This window comes from Crocodylus siamensis, chromosome 15 (assembly GCF_052110815.1).
Source record: "Crocodylus siamensis isolate JL-2025a chromosome 15, ASM5211081v1, whole genome shotgun sequence".
NCBI lineage: Eukaryota > Metazoa > Chordata > Crocodylia > Crocodylidae > Crocodylus > Crocodylus siamensis.
In genome coordinates this window covers 52,714,017-52,729,515 of record NC_143409.1, presented here as the reverse complement: position 1 = coordinate 52,729,515, position 15,499 = coordinate 52,714,017, and the positions used below count along the sequence as shown (strand labels likewise).

The window sequence follows — 15,499 nt, the reverse complement described above, 5'->3', positions numbered from 1 at the left end:
TCCTGCATCTCTCCCCTTACTGCGGGCCAAACCTGACACAGGATGAGGCATCCGATGAGCCAGGGAGGAAAGGGCACGGTGCCACTTGCAAAGAGCATAGGGCAACAACCTGCTCATAGCCTAGCTAGCTCCTCTGGGTGATGTAAGAGAGACTTGGATGGTCCCAGTCTGGCTCCATACAGCATCACCTTTCCACCTGCTCTTCATCCCTTTCTAGGGAGACTGGCAACACCCAAAAAGAAACTATTCAAGAAGCCAGTCTCCTCTCCAAAGAGCTGTCTCTCACATGGGAAACTTCCCCACCCACCCGCTCCTGTCCAACTGTCCTTCTCTTCCTTTCCATTCACTGCATCCACGTCCATCTCCCCCTCAATCTTCCTCTCCACACCTCTACTTCATGCACATCTGCCAATCCATACACTCTATCCATTCACATCTTTGTAAGTACCTTCCACCTAACCACCCACCCATCCACCCCATATTCACTGCCCTCATATATATGCAGCCCGTCAATCTGTCTCTCCATCCATCCCCACACAAACACCGCTAACCACCCATCTTTTATCCCCCACCATCCTTCCACTCCACATTCACTTCCCTAGCTATACATGGATTCATACCTCTCTCTTAATGCCAATCTGTCCATTCACTCTATCCACATTTCTTCATCTATCCCCACTTCCACCTGCCAGTCTATCCACCCCATATACCTGTTTCCCAGTCCTGATGTGAAGTTTCCGTCACCAGCTGGTCTCTTCCATCCAGGAAGGGCCTGGAAAGTTATACTCCAACATAGGCAGGTGATTCTTCTCTAACTCCCCTGTGCCATCCCTTTGGCTTCTCCAGTTCCTCAGGGACTGTCATTTAGCCCCTATCTTAGCATGGCATGATAGGAATGTCGTGCCCCATTCAAGCATCCAGAAGAAATTCTCACCCGTGGCAACTCTTGTAGCGGTGAGATCCACAGACCAACGCTTCATCTGCACAGGAACCTTTTAGAAACTGTTGTGGGCACCACTGGAGTGGCTGGTGACTGAGGAATAAATAACTATGAGAGGACAGGGAAAAATAGAAGCCAAGTGTCCAGTTCAGCTCCCCAGCAGGTGTAAATTGGATGAAGTGCACGAGGTTCAGTGAGTCAGATCCCCAGCTGGAGTAAATCAAATCAGTCTCACTCCAGCGGAGTCAGTGGGGCTGTACCACCAGCTGGCATAGGCCCGTGTCACTCCTCTAAAGCGAGATGTCACCCATAGGGACCCATCACACCTGCAGTTCTTCTGCCTCACCCCCTCCCTGGCTCCTTGTCAACCTATTTCCATTATTCCCAAAGAGAAGGATATATGGTGCATTTTTTCCTCGTTTTAATCTCCTCTCCCTTGCCCACCTCAGTTTGGAGTTAAAACTGGTGCAGTCCCTAACATAATGGCACTCCAGAAAAGGGACTTCCTTGCACTATCACAAATAACTCCATCCCTTTGAGTTGGTTATTAGCAGGGATCTGGGTTTTCCATTTGCCATGGAAAAACATGGATTTTCTCTTTTAAAGGAAAAAATCCTGGGAAATCCAGGTTTCTCCTTGCAGGCTGGCAGAGTTCCACCCTGCAAGGAGTTGCTTGGGGCTGTGGGGAGCCAGACACAGGGGGTACCATGTGCATGGATGCACACACATATGCACATGGCAGCTCCCACAGCTCCCTCCAGGTAAGTTTACCGGGGCAGGCACACACGATGCAGCAGGGGGTGGGGGGGCAAAGGCAATGCAGTGGGCAGGAAAACACAGGTGATGTGGTATGTGCCCCCCACCCCGATTTCTGCACCCACAGCAAAGCACAGGGCTGCAGCCAGGTCAGACCAGATCAGGACAGGAGCCACCTCCATGGCCCAGCAGGCAGGACCCAGAATGGGAGGGAGCACCATACCACCACGGCTGCCAAGGTGAACTGCCCCCTGCTCACTTGGCAGGAGTAGGGGGCACAACTACATGCCACTGCGCTGCACCTTGAGTCTCACCCGCTAGCCCATGTTACCTGTCCTCCCTCCAGCTCCATTCATATGTTGCCTGTGCCCACCTCCCCATTCCCCACACACCCACCCCTTTGCTCACACACTGTGGGGCTGGGACTTGGGGGCGGGGGGCAGCAGGTTGTGGGTGCTGTGGGTCAAGAGTGAGGGGCACTGGCAGGGCCAGCGGGCTATGGGTCAGGGGAGTGAGGAGCAATGGCATGGCCAAGGGCAGGACACTGGCATATCAGGACTGCTCAGCACCACGAAGCAGCTGGAGGGACAGCCACAGCCAGATCCCTGCCCTGGTGAGCAAAGGGGGCGGGAGGAGCTCTGATTTTCCATGATAAAAGAAACACAATCAAAGGCTGAAATATATAAGTATTTAGAAAGATTGAGGCACTGATAGCTTCCGAATTGCTTTAAAATGGTAAACGTATCAATAAAAACATTGTTTTCAACTGATACACACATACACACATATATATATACATATACAGATACATATACATATAGTGGGGTTTCATTTTAATTGTGAAAAAATGCAGATTTGGGGGTTTTAAAAAGAAAACCAGGATCCCTGATTATCAGGGGGATTTGAAACCAGGAACCACTTGTGCTCAGGTGTAATGGGAAGCAATGCCAGCTGGCAACCACTAGGTGACACTCTCCGGCCTATATCGTCCTGTAAATGGGGGTGGATGAATTAATACTTTTCTGGTGTCTCCTTCGCTTAAGCCTTTCACTGTCATTATGCCCCTGAAAAGCATTTTACATCCATTGGCCAGTAGTGAAAATAATACTGCAAAAAAACCAGGAGAAGCCAGTTGGAACAAATCTTTATCCCGTAAGCTAAAGCAGGGCTTTCCAACCTAAGCAGCCAGGGCTATGTGACCTGCAGGCTGCACCTGCAAGTGTGCTTTCCCCGGCCCCTTGCTAAACTGCAGGCCCACATGGCCCTAGGTTAAACCCCCACTTCCTGTGTCATGATGTACTACCTCGCCGCATGGGGCGAGGGTGGTCAGCAGAAGCTGGAGGAGGATGGGGAACCCCAGGGACTTTATCCAGGAGCACATCTGCAAGGGGCCAGCAGGGGAGTTTATGCTTAGGGGCAATCAGCATGGGTTCATTAGAGGCAGGTCCTGTCAGACCAATCTGGTTGCCTTTCATCCTGTCATAGTAGGTCGGGTCAGAAGGGACCTGAGCAGATCGTCGAGTTCGACCCCCTGCCACGGCAGGAAAGAGTGCTGGGGTCAAACAACCCCAGCAAGGTGCTTGTCTAGCCTTGTCTTCAAGACCCCTGGGGTAGGAGCAAGCACCACTTCGCTGGGAAGTTGGTTCCAGATCCTAGCCGCCCTGACCGTGAAGTTGCACCTCCTGATGTCTAGCCTAAATCTACCCTCTGCCAGCTTGTGACCGTTATTCCTGGTCACTCCTGGTGGTGCTCGGGGGAACAGGGACCCCCCCAATGCCCGCTGATCCCCACTGACTAGCTTGTAACAGGCCACTAAATCCCGCTCAGCCTTCTCTTGTGGAGGCTGAACAGGTTCAGGTCCCGTCACCTCTCCTCATAGCCCCCTGCCCTGCTGCCCCCTGATCATGCGGGTGGCCTCCTCTGGACCCTCTCCATGTTGTCCACATCCCTCCTGAAGTGCAGCGCCCAGAATTGGATGCAGTACTCCAGCTGCGGCCTGACCAGTGCCGTATAGAGGGGGAGGATCGCCTCCCTGGACCTGCTCGAGATGCATCTGTGTATACGTGACAAGGTGCAGTTGGCCTTCCTAACTGCATCCCCACACTACCGGCCCACATTCACCTTGGCATCAGTGATGACTCCAAGATCCTTTCCTGCCTCTGCACTGACGAGAAGGGAGTTCCCCAGCCTGTAGGTATGGTGCTGGCTCTTCCTCCCCAGGTGCAGCACCTTGCACTTGTCAGTGTTGAAGCCCATCCTGTTCTCGTCCGCCCACCCCTGTAACCTGTCTAGGTCCGATTGTAGCCTATTTCTCCCTTCTAGCGTGCCCACATCCCCCCACATCTTAGTGTCATCAGCAAATTTGAACAGAGTGCTATTTACCCCCTCGTCCAAATCACTGATGAAGATGTTGAACAGCGCGGGCCCGAGGACTGAGCCCTGGGGGACCCCACTGCCCACGTCCCTCCAGGTCGAAAATGACCCGTCCACCACCGCTCTCTGGGTGTGGCCCTCCAGCCAGTTGGCGACCCATTTGACTGTGTGGGTGTCGACGCCACAGTCCCCCAGTTTCTTAATGAGAACAGTGTCGAAGGCCTTCCGGAACTCCAGAAAGACGATATCCTCTGCAACACCTGCATCCACAAGTGCTGACACTGCTTATTTCAGTTACATGTTCTGTTTTGTCTTGATATTTTACCCTGTGTTTCCCTTTTCTTTAAGTAAACTGTCTGTGTATCTGTGTGCGGTTTACTTCTATTTGTTACTCCAAGGTCGTATTGTTTTCTCTTTCTGTCTTAAGTATAAATATGCCTGTAAACTTAGAAAGTGCAAGAAACAGACAAGTGGGTGATTCCTCTTGCTGTATGAAATCCTCCCTGTGATCACAGTATACCCCTAAATAAAGAAAAGCTGGCTCTGTCAGTTCTGATTCAACCACAATGCAAAGTTTGATTTCTTCCACACCAGTGTCATATAGAGGGAGGACTTCTGGTCTCTGTCTGTTTTCTTAGTCGAGTTAGGAGCTCGATTAAATTTATTACCGCTCTGGTCAGGCCGCAGCTGGAGTACTGCGTCCAGTTCTGGGCGCCACACTTCAGCGGGGATGTGGACAACATGGAGAGGGTGCAGAGGAGGCCACCCGCATGATCGGGGGCAGCAGGGCAGGCCCTACGAGGAGAGGCTACGGGACCTGAACCAGTTCAGCTTCCACAAGGGAAGGCTGAGAGGGGATCTGGTGGCCGCCTATAAACTTGCCAAGGGGGGCCAACAAGCAATACCGGGGATAACAAGGAGCAACGGCCATAACTTGACTGAGAGTAGATTCAGGCTAGACCTCAGGAGGTGCTACTTCACAATCAGGGCAGCTAGGATCTGGAACCAACTTCCAAGGGAAGTGGTACTCGCCCTTAGCCTGGGGGTCTTCAAAAGGAGGCTAGATAGACACCTAACCGGGATCATATGACCCCAGCACTCTTTCCTGCCCATGGCAGGGTGTCGGACTAGATGATCTGCTTAGGTCCCTTCCGACCCTAGAAACTATGAAACTGTGATGCTGCTGTAACCAGAGCAATGCAAAGAACAATGGTCAGATGCATGCATGAAGATGCCTGAAGATGCGTGCATGCAATTTGCAGGTTACCAGCTGGATAGCTGTGGGCTAAAGGACTAATCCTGTAAGTTGATAACTTACAGAAAGCTGTTGTCCTTTAGTAATCACTGAATGGTGAGAGTGCCTTCTAGCACTGACATGTCATATACTCCCTGTTAGAAACATAGCAGAATTGAGTAGAAGTAATTATCAATAAGAGAATGAGACAATTTCACCTGCTTACAATCAGGGCTGAAGTCCTGGCCTGTAGCTTACTGGTAATGATGACAATAAGAACCAAAAGGATAATAATGCACTTTAATACAAATATATTTGAATGCCTTTACAAAAATCCCAGTGTTTTACCCTGGTTAGGCTCATGCATGCCCATTGATAACAGGAAATGGAACTGTCGTCCTTACTTTTTGCAATCAGAAACTGGCAACAGACATTCATTTTTTATACCAGTTTTCATCTGGTATGTCCTTTATTTTCACAATTTGTGCAAAGAGCTTGACAGATGACCAACCAGGGTCTGTGCCACTGTTTAAAAAAGTGACATGTCAGTTTTAATGCCACTACAGGCATCTTCAGTGCCAAATAAAACACATATTGCATTTATTTCCTTTAAAGTCACAGGAAGTGCTTTACAGCAAAAGCAGACTGTGGAGAAACTGGGGCCAGGAGGGTATAGGTTGTGGCCTGCAGCACCAATGTCTATTATAGGGGAAACTTGCATATTCTGAAAAAGCTTGTCCCATGTCATGGGCTAGCTGGCAGTGACCTGGCCCAGGGGTTTTGAAGGGGTAAAAGATGATTGGAGGACTTGGGATTCCCTTTCCACACCAATCAGGCCCCAGAGGCTCACCCCCCCACCCCACCCCCATGTCCTGATTGGCCCCTTGGGTCACCTGGAGGGGGATAAAAGGGGCAGCGTGGGCCTTTGTTGAATCCTGCCCCCTTGGGGCATTGTAGTGTCCACTATACCCTCTGATTTATGCCTGTTATGTTCCCAGTATTAAAAGGTATATGGTTACGTCTCCCTTGGTGGTTTGGCTCTGTTGTATAGGGGGAGAAGAGTCCCTACACCTCCCACAGCGCTTGTGCACCTACTTTGATCCCTTCAACTGGAGAGGGGGTACCTCTTGGAGTACCGCCTGGGTTACACCCATTTCCCCTTCTAATGAATTATTGCTGTTGTAGTAGCATCAAATAAGATGAGTTTCCATTGTGCTGGGTGCTAGAAAGACCTACAGTGACAACAGTCCCTCCTCCGAAGTGTCTGTAGTCTGAATTAACTAAAGGGGATGATTATTAGCTGTACTTTACTGATTGGGAAACAGGCCCTGTGCGAGGGAGTGACTTTCCAAAGGTCACATACGGGCAAGTAGCAGAACTGGGAAGAAAATCCAAATCTCCTCCCCCCTTCTCAATGGTTTAATGACATCTTATCTCTTTGAAGGAAGCCCCACTGAAATCTGCCTGTCCTTGCAATGCTGATTTTTAAAGTGCAGCCAGTGCCACTGGGGCATTTTAGCACCAAAGACTCCCACCACCAGCATCACCCCTCCCCACGTATACTAGGAAACACTTACTATCTCAATAATGCATACAACTTCAATGTACCTCCTCTAAAGTCACAGCTCTGCTTGGAAGTGTGCCAAGTGAATTATGGGAAACAGGTAGGTGGGGGCTGGGTGTTATGGTAATTTGATCCCTCTTCTCACCAGTTCTCTTGTATTCCTAGAGGTGTCCCACAATCCAGTGCAAAAAATTACCCAGGTGAATTCTTGGAGTGTGCACAGAGGGGGTGTTCTAGGCATCCAGCCTCTCCCCCCACAAATCCCCCCTACCTGCCTTAAGCCAGCGCACACTGCAGATATATCCTTCAAAGTGGCTGGCAGGAAGTGGTTTATACCACAAGCAGAGGCAGAGGCTGGGGAAGGTAGAGCTTGGGGCCTGAATCCATCCAGTCTGGCTGGAAACCCGGGATAATAACCCACACTGCAACGCCTCACACATGGATGACTGGGGCTGGAATGACACAGCAGCATATCCCATGGACAAACAGCACTGGCTTTCTCATGTCAACAACTACTAAATGGTGGGACCACAGGAAACAAATCACTGGGCAAGTGGATGATCAGAAAGAGTTGGGAGCGAACTCCTCCCCCTTCTCCAAACTTGGGTGCACCAGTGGTTTTTGCGTTGGGAATCTCTGGGATTTTTCAGAGCTCAGTGTCTCCACCTCTAGTGTGGCTATTGCTGCCATTTCTTTCAGCAAAGCACTGATAGGCTAAAAAAGCTACCCATAACAAAGAGCTAGAAGGAGCTGAAGAAGTGGAAGAACCAGCCGCAGCCTCCGATCCACAGCACGTACCAGTATGAAGTGGGGATGAGGTTCACCTTGGGACCTGCTCCTCGTGCTGCTGAAAAATAAGAATTTCTTTCACAACGGATTTCAGAAAAACCAAATAAAAGTTCCTTTTCATCAGCATTTCCCAATGGAAAGCCTTGATTTCTTTATGGGAGGGAGAGGGACCCTTAACACCCAAGAACTTGCACCTGCAAACTGAAGCTGGGACGTGTCAAACTAGTTGACAGTCCTAAATCAAAATTGACTGACAGAAGAGGGGTATCCTGACCTGCAAAGCTTTGTGGGAGCTATGTTTTAGGCTGCCACTTTTCCCTATGGGCCAGGCACTCCAGATGGACTCTCTCTCACATAATGCACCCTCACGCACCCATGAGGTCCTACAGTATCTCAGGAGCAAATGCTTTATTAGCCCTATGGACCTTGACAGCTAGAAGCCTTGACCACCTACCTCGAAGAGCCTTAACACAAAAAAAAGGGGGACTGAGTGGCACCACCCATTTATATCTGGTCATGCGGTGTCCTGCCAAACTAAGCTATGCTCTGTGGGGAGGACAAAAGAGGTTGAGCACAAAAAAAAAAGCTGGCAAACAAGAGGCTCTGCCACCTCCTGGGAGGCTCTGATGGAGGAAATGTGTAAAGGCAAGAAAGTTTGAGGGAGGAGCCAGCTGTATTAGACATCTCACTGGGGGCGGGACACTATTTTTAATTAACTCTGCACATGAGTAAGCTGAAAATCAGAGAGCGGAAGCGATTACCCAAGGTCTCACACACTCCAGACTCCCTCCTTCCTAACCCACATCCTTCCACTGACTCCTGTTCAGTGCTTCTAGGCAGGGGGTGCCCTGCCATAGGAGCAGGGTGGGAAAGAGCAAAGGCAAACAGGGAATTCCCTTGCATAACGCTGAGTACCTGCCGGCAAAAATAGAAGTGCCTCCTGTCCTTGTATAGGTGAGAGACATGGGCCCAAGTAAGGTAGATGTGGGGAGCTGCTACTGTTTGGGGAAGTCAAAGTGTCACTCCCTGGACCACACAGTGCCCTGTGACTGCTCAGCACAGCAGAAGTGCAGACTGCAGCCACTCTCTGATCTAGTGTTTGTGGCAGAAGGTAGTTATCACAAAAGAGATATCTGCATGAGCTAGGAAATGGTTGGTTGACTGACTTAAGCGTACTGCACAGATCAGTAGTGATGCTAGAAACCTTTGACTTTTTTGACAGGACCAAGTGATGTTTTTTTCCAAGTCACCAAAACGGTTCATAAAATGCTTCCTACATTTTCTCTTTATTCACTCACTCTAATCTTCCCTGCTCTCCTTTACCTTTTTCTGTAGTAGAATGGAAACAGCAAAAAGAAAGGGGGGGTGGGAGATAGAGGTCTCCTCCTGCTGGAAATGTTTAAATCAATTAATTTTCTCAGAAAAAATGGTGAACAAGTAGAAAAAAAACCTTCCCGAATAAAAATCATTTTAAAACTTCTGCAAGCTCTTGTCCTACATAGGTGGCATCTTGAACCATGGCTTGGCTTAAACCTATCTGTAACAGCATTTCCTGAAGTGTTTAATGCTCAGAATAACCAAATAACCACAGTCATATCCAGGACCAACATATCTAAGTGGTAAAAAAAATTCCAGGTAAAACTTGTTGTTAATTAAAAATGGAACTGGTAAGAACCTCAGTGGTTATTTTTTCTTAAGGTGTAGGTAAGTTAGTTGTTTTTTCAATGAAAAATGAAAGCTGGTAATTTTCTGCCCACTTCTCAGGCTTCCCCCACAAGCCAGGCATATGGGCACCAGCACAAGGGGCCGGGCCAGCCCTGGAAGAAAAGAGGTGGTCGGCCCATAGGCTCTGCCCATCACACACACTCCGCACTCAGGGCTGTGGAGACAGGTGCCTGGAACTGGAGTAGGAAAGCAAAAAGCAATACTTTCCCTTCTCCCAATTCTGCATTACTTTCTCATTTTCCAGCAGAAATGAAGAGGTTGAATGAAGACCTGACATCTCTTTGCAGTGTGGCTATACACATGCTTAGAAGAGCATTTAGACCAGTAAGTACCTTTGCCATTTTTACGTTCCCCATTAGGCCCTAGGGTAAATATGCAGAGCCAGGCTTTCAACAGCCTAAAGATAGGTACCAAATAGGACTTTTTCCAAAGGAGTTAATCAGACTAAGCACCTGAATCCTATTGATTTTTATTGGAGCTAATACCTTTGGAAATCTGTCAGTGGATTCAGCTTGCCATATTTCCCTGATGCCTCAAATTAGACATCAGTGGTCATAGGAAGCTCAGGATCCTCTTCCCCAAACTTCCTTTCACCTCCCAGGACCAAACCAAGGAGCCATCCAGCCTGGCAATACTTTCAGCCGCGGTCTTGCCCAGCCAAAGCAGGGTTCAGACCTACTGAAGATGGGAGACTGACCTGACCTGCACACAGAGTGCAATGCCACAGGGGTGTCTTATTGCAGCTGCGGCAGCTGAGCAGATTGCTGCTGACCACAGCTGAAAGCAGTCTGGTGTTTTAGGCAAATAGGAAGGCAGAGTATTGAAGCATGAGAGCTCTCCCACACAAACAAGCTTCATAGACTCCCCCAAAGCTGCTCAGTAATTTCTGGGCAGAGGACAATTCACAGATTGTGTTTTCTAATGCTGAGAAGCGTTTCACATCTCCTGTGACTTTCACCCTGAATGCTGGTCCAATAGAGGGTATTGCCCTCAAAAAAACTGGCGTCTCTCACAAGTATCATAGTTCCATCGCTCTGACACCCCCATGGCTGGAAGTCAATGGAGCTGTTTGCATGGCACGCTACAGGGGCAGATGTCTTCACTGGCATTTGAGTCAACTGTACATCTCATGGATGTTGACAGGTTTAACAGGAGGTGGTGGAAGAAGTGCCAAAGATTTTGAGGTAAGACCTAGATACAGGAGATGCTGAGCTAAGGGAGGGATCAAAAGGAGAATATTCCTGCTGTCCTTAGGCTACAGGGGAGCACACAGGGGCACAGAAAGATGAAGTGCCTTGCCTGCGTGATGGAGTATGGCAAAGGCAGGAACAAAGCCTATTTGCCATGAATCCCCACCCAGCACTTTAATCCCAAAACCCTCCTGTCTAACTCAGGCCCTTTCATTGACCCTGCTATTCAGTGCCCATCCATGCTGGGGTGACCCTGGGTATGGGAGGGAGGGTAATATTCTGGGAGGATCTGACAGTCCCAGAGGTTTCTGCTGTACAACACTGAGTTCCTGTTGGCAAAAAGGGATTTTTTTCCTTTGAAGGGGCTATAGCAGTGAGTCTCAAATTAGGGAGCTGCAGCACCCTGGGGTGCCTTGAAACCCTTTCGAGAGTGCTGCAGGGTCCATGCTGTTTGGTGTGTAAACATGATTTGCAAGATAAACCCAGAGGTTGCAAATAAGAAATCCACAGGTGTCAAAACATTTTGCCTTGCTGTGGTCTTTCTGCGTACTTTACACCAGAAGAATTGCTGTTTTCTGCAGGCAAAAGCAGAGCTGGTATTTTCAAGGGGTGCCTTGAGTCTAACAAGGAATGCATTAAGTCTAAAAAGTTTGGGAACCACTGGGCTATGGCTTTGTCTTTCACAGGATGGATATGTGGAACAGCTGCTCTTATTAGGTCAGTGCATGTAATTAGCCTTGTTAGTCAACTAAAAGGCAGGGTAGATTTGCACCTTATAGGTTACCAAAAGTGTATGTATGTGTACATGGGTAGAGAGCTAGATAGATGGATAAAAATCAACTGATCTATATCTATACAGATATAGATACAGATGCACATACAAAATAAAATAACTCAATAACATACATAATGCCAAAGCCTGTGGTCTCTCTCCATATATATGTAGATATAGAGAGAGAGCACAAGTTTTTGTGGACTGATAAAAGCTTCAGCCACAAGAGCTTTTGTTCTACGTGTTTCTACTTTGGTTAATTTTCTGCATTAGGTATTGTGAAAGGATTGTCCAACCTCGTGTTAAGGCTACATCTACGAAATTAAAATTGCTTAACTGATTAAAGGATGCTTTAGTAAATGGCTGCCTAATTTAGTTGAGCCCCCACAGATCAACAGTTAGATGGGTTGGAAAGTTTTGCATCAAATTATTTTGACAAAAAATATGTTTTCCTTACCTAAATTACAAGCATTTTCACACAAGCATTCTTTCCCCAGCCCCAACATTTTCTGTTTATTTGATTTGATTTTGTCCCCTTCTGTTTTTTCTTTTTTCTAGGGCTAAAAAGAACACTGGGGGGGGCGGGGAAGAAAGGGCAAAGGAAAAATCTGCAGGATCTCCAAAGTGGAAATGTTTTAACTAATGTTTTACATGCCAAAATTTTGAATAAACAAAAATATTTCCTTTAAAATAAACTTCCAGAAGAAAAATATATATTTTTTAAGTTTGGACTATTCCACCATGAATATGGAGCATTTTTACCTGTTCCAAATTATAACCATGGCTTACAATCATTTGTTATAGTTTTTTTACACTCTTTTATAAACACATAGTGATCAAGTATGTAACAGCTAGAAGTTGTTGAAAAGTTTGGAACGAAGCTGCATTTACTGCAATATGTTTTTAAGGGGGAAATGTGATAGTTTTTGTTGATAAAAAGTCCCCTTGTTTTCTTTATAGTTTATATTATCCCTTTAAATATAAGATTATATTCATATTTCATAAAGTGCAAGAGGAGAGGCTAAAAGGACATTTAGAAAAACTCATTAATTAGTGAGTGGGACCATATAAGATGAAGAGTTGAGTTTTGGTGAGGATGAGAGAGAAGGGTCATTACTTTTTGTCCATTGCAGGGAGACAGTGTAGCTTTTCAGCTACTGGCTGAGATGGAAAATTCCCCCCTGTCTGTTCCCAAACCTTGTGATCAAACAGTGATGCCAAGATGCCCTCAAGCAGAATTTACCTTCCACCGACAGGTTGAACTGCCCCAAGCATCTGCCATTCAGATCTGCAAACATGAAGACTCCTGGGTTGAAGTGCTGCACCCTGAAATTCCCCTCTGATGTGGTGATCTGCAGTTTAGAATAGTTCTGCATGGGCTGCGGGCCTCCCCCAAACTTGGGTAGACTGTAGAGGCGATCCCAGTTCTGAGTTGAATCATTACACCTGTATAAATCCATGCTGACGTTCGTGGTTTTAAATGGGATGGTTAAAAGCTGTCCTTTTTCCCCAGCCAAGTTCTTCAAGGAGCAATCATCAGTACCTGCAAGAGGAAGCAAACAGCCTGAAGTCTCAATCACTCTTGAGGGAGCAGAGAGCAAGATGCTGGGACTTCAGCATGGGCTGGGGTGCTCTGAAATGGCACGCCTGGATTCTGCCTCTAATGTAACAAAGCAGGGAGGATGGGCTGGGAGACCGGACTCGTAGTGCATTTCCTAGCTCTGAGAAAGGAGTCGTGTCTAATAGTTAGAAACCAGGGAGCTGGAGTCAGGACTCCTGAGTCCCATCACCAGCACTAGGGCCTGGTTTGGAGTGATAGTGGGGAGTCCTGGGTCATATTCTCAGCTCCAGGAGTGGAGTGAGGTCTAATAAATTAGAGCAGAGGGGATTAGGAGCCAGGTCCTATTTCCAGATGAAGGTAAAGAGGTGGGTTTAAGGGCTCAGAAGTATGCTTCTTTCTTACCTGATAGCCCAGGTTTACATAGGCTGTAGACATCACCCAGGGAAATCAGCACACTAAGAAGAAAAATGAGGTGCCCTCTGTGTGCATCCAGGAGCATGAGACCCATGGCAGTGATGGGGAGAGCCAGGTCTATGTTTGGTGGGACAGGGTGGACCTGGCATTCAGGAGCAAGAAAAGAAGAGGGTTTGATGAATGGAACCACAGAGAGTGACACAGAGAGGGAAACAGAGGGTGGGATAGATGGGGGGTGGGAGCAGAAAGAGGTGGAGAAAATAAAATGATAAATTGAGAACATCAAGAGGGGAGTGACACTTAGCAGGAGCTTGGAGTCACTTAGGTGAGAAATACAGTCACTCCGGATTCACCTCAGGACACAGATCAGAATCCAGCCAGGACTCAGTTTGATCCCCAGGATTCCCCACCACTGAAAAGGAGAAATTAGGGGAGTGCCCCCAAGCCATGTCATGCAGGCCGGCATTCGAGCATTTGTTACCTTCTAAAGACCCCCCATTATCTTCCTGCTCTCAGCCTTCAGTGGGGGTGAAGGGATTGCCTATCCTGCTGAGTGCAGTGCCGTATACTATGCACAGCAACACCCTGCCCAGAATTTAGGTGTGGTCCCAGTTTCGGGCTATCCCCTGGTGACCTCATCCCACCAAGATGGGACATGTGTGGAGTCAAGCCAGGAAGGAGAGCAAAAGCTGGGGTCACTAATGCCTTACAAAGCTACCCCTCTGCAATCAAAAGGTAGGGGGCATATATATCCCGTTCCCCAACCACCATCACCCCACAAAAAAGCCATCCCTGGGATTAGGCTAGAGAGAAATATGAGGAATATGTGGAATGGCAGAGATACTCAGCAAAGCCAGCCTTGAAGCTGATCTTCTCCAGCAATGCTTTAGAACTGGTCCTGGGGAAGGGGCTTCTGCACTAAGCAGGTGGATTTGGGTTTTTCCATGCCATTCCCAAAACGGGAGTGGAGAGTAAAGTTAGACCCTGGGACTAAAGGAACTGACCCACCCAGGTTCAGTGTGGAACAGTTTTCCTATCCCCCTCCAGAAGGCAGCATCATACCTAGACTCCTGGCAGCCTCCCGGCCAACTTTTAGAACTGGGCTCCCCGTCACCAGAGGTAATGACAATAATATTTTTTAAAATTACCGTCTTCAGGCCCCATTTCTGCCTGGGTCCCGGGCAGCTGCCTGGTTTGCCCATACCTGCCAGGACGGTACCTGTTGGTGGAGGGCTTCACCGTGGCTCCCCTCCAAGGGGAATCCATGGAGGAGGAGAACAGTGCTGAAGACCCTCTCCGTGAAGCTGTCTCCTTACCTGCTCAGGGTTTCAGCAGCTTCTCAGCTCATTTCCAAGATCCCCCTTGCTCCTGGTTTGGAGCTGATCCCAGCCCTCAGCCCCTGTGGAGTGATACTGATCCCGGGCTGTGTGACAACTCTGAGCTTTATACCCTGCATCTGGTTTTCCCCACAGTCACGTTGGCCATGCAGCTGGAAACTGACAGCTCCATTAGCTGCTCTGTGCTGAGCTGTCATGTGCAAAACCGCGGCAAGCTGAAAAAGTCTGTGGGGAGGAAGAGGAAGGCGATCAAAAGCAGCACAACCACAACACCGAGGGCTGCTTCCCCCTCTTGCCATCTGGCAACCCTTGAGGCCCAACACACAGCAGGTCGAGGCTCCTGCCTCCAGCAGCACTCAGCCCCTGCCGCTTCAGAGGACATCTCACAAAATCTGCACTGACTGAAGACACTGCCCTCAAGGAAAAAGTTTCCCTAACCCCAAACTGAAAGAGGGTGAGCTGTGTCCTGCAATGGGAGGGTTCTCACCTAACCTCAGCATTTCTCTTCCAACTCTCCCAATTCATCGTCATTATTGTGTGCAATGTGACAGGTGAGAGGATGCCAGTGACCCCTGGCTGCATAAGCAAGAGAACCTCATGGAGGAGCAGGGGGGTGGTGTGACGGACTGGGTTTTATTTCAATATGTCTATGCTAACTGTGTTCATGTTGCATGCCTCAGTTTGCATGCATGTAATAATGCAACATGTAATAATGTTGCATGTCTCAGTTTCCCCCAGCTAACTTAAAAAGCATGGAAAGAATAGGGGAAAGAGACAAGGAAGCTAGAGTTAAGTAGATGCCTACCAGACAGGACAAGATGGAGTTCCAGCATCAACAGAGACC

The 15,499-nt window shown here is 48.3% G+C and overlaps 1 protein-coding gene across 2 annotated transcripts; it reads right to left on the bottom strand.

The window, feature by feature from the left end:
• Positions 1 to 5,595: 5,595 nt before the first annotated feature.
• LOC149852840 (uncharacterized) lies at positions 5,596 to 14,802 on the bottom strand. Of its 2 annotated transcripts, none has more exons than XM_090029567.1 (4): positions 14,635 to 14,802; positions 13,307 to 13,460; positions 12,587 to 12,886; positions 5,596 to 7,714 (listed from the first exon to the last, which is right to left on the bottom strand). In XM_090029567.1, the coding sequence occupies exons 2-4, from the start codon at positions 13,410 to 13,412 to the stop codon at positions 7,608 to 7,610; spliced, it is 513 nt and encodes a 170-aa protein (XP_089885693.1). In that variant the 5' UTR covers positions 13,413 to 13,460; positions 14,635 to 14,802; the 3' UTR covers positions 5,596 to 7,607. The 2 variants fall into 2 exon arrangements, with proteins under 2 accessions (XP_089885693.1, XP_089885694.1); XM_090029568.1 differs by lacking the exon at positions 14,635 to 14,802 and adding an exon at positions 13,800 to 13,859.
• Between the last annotated feature and the right edge of the window lie 697 nt (positions 14,803 to 15,499).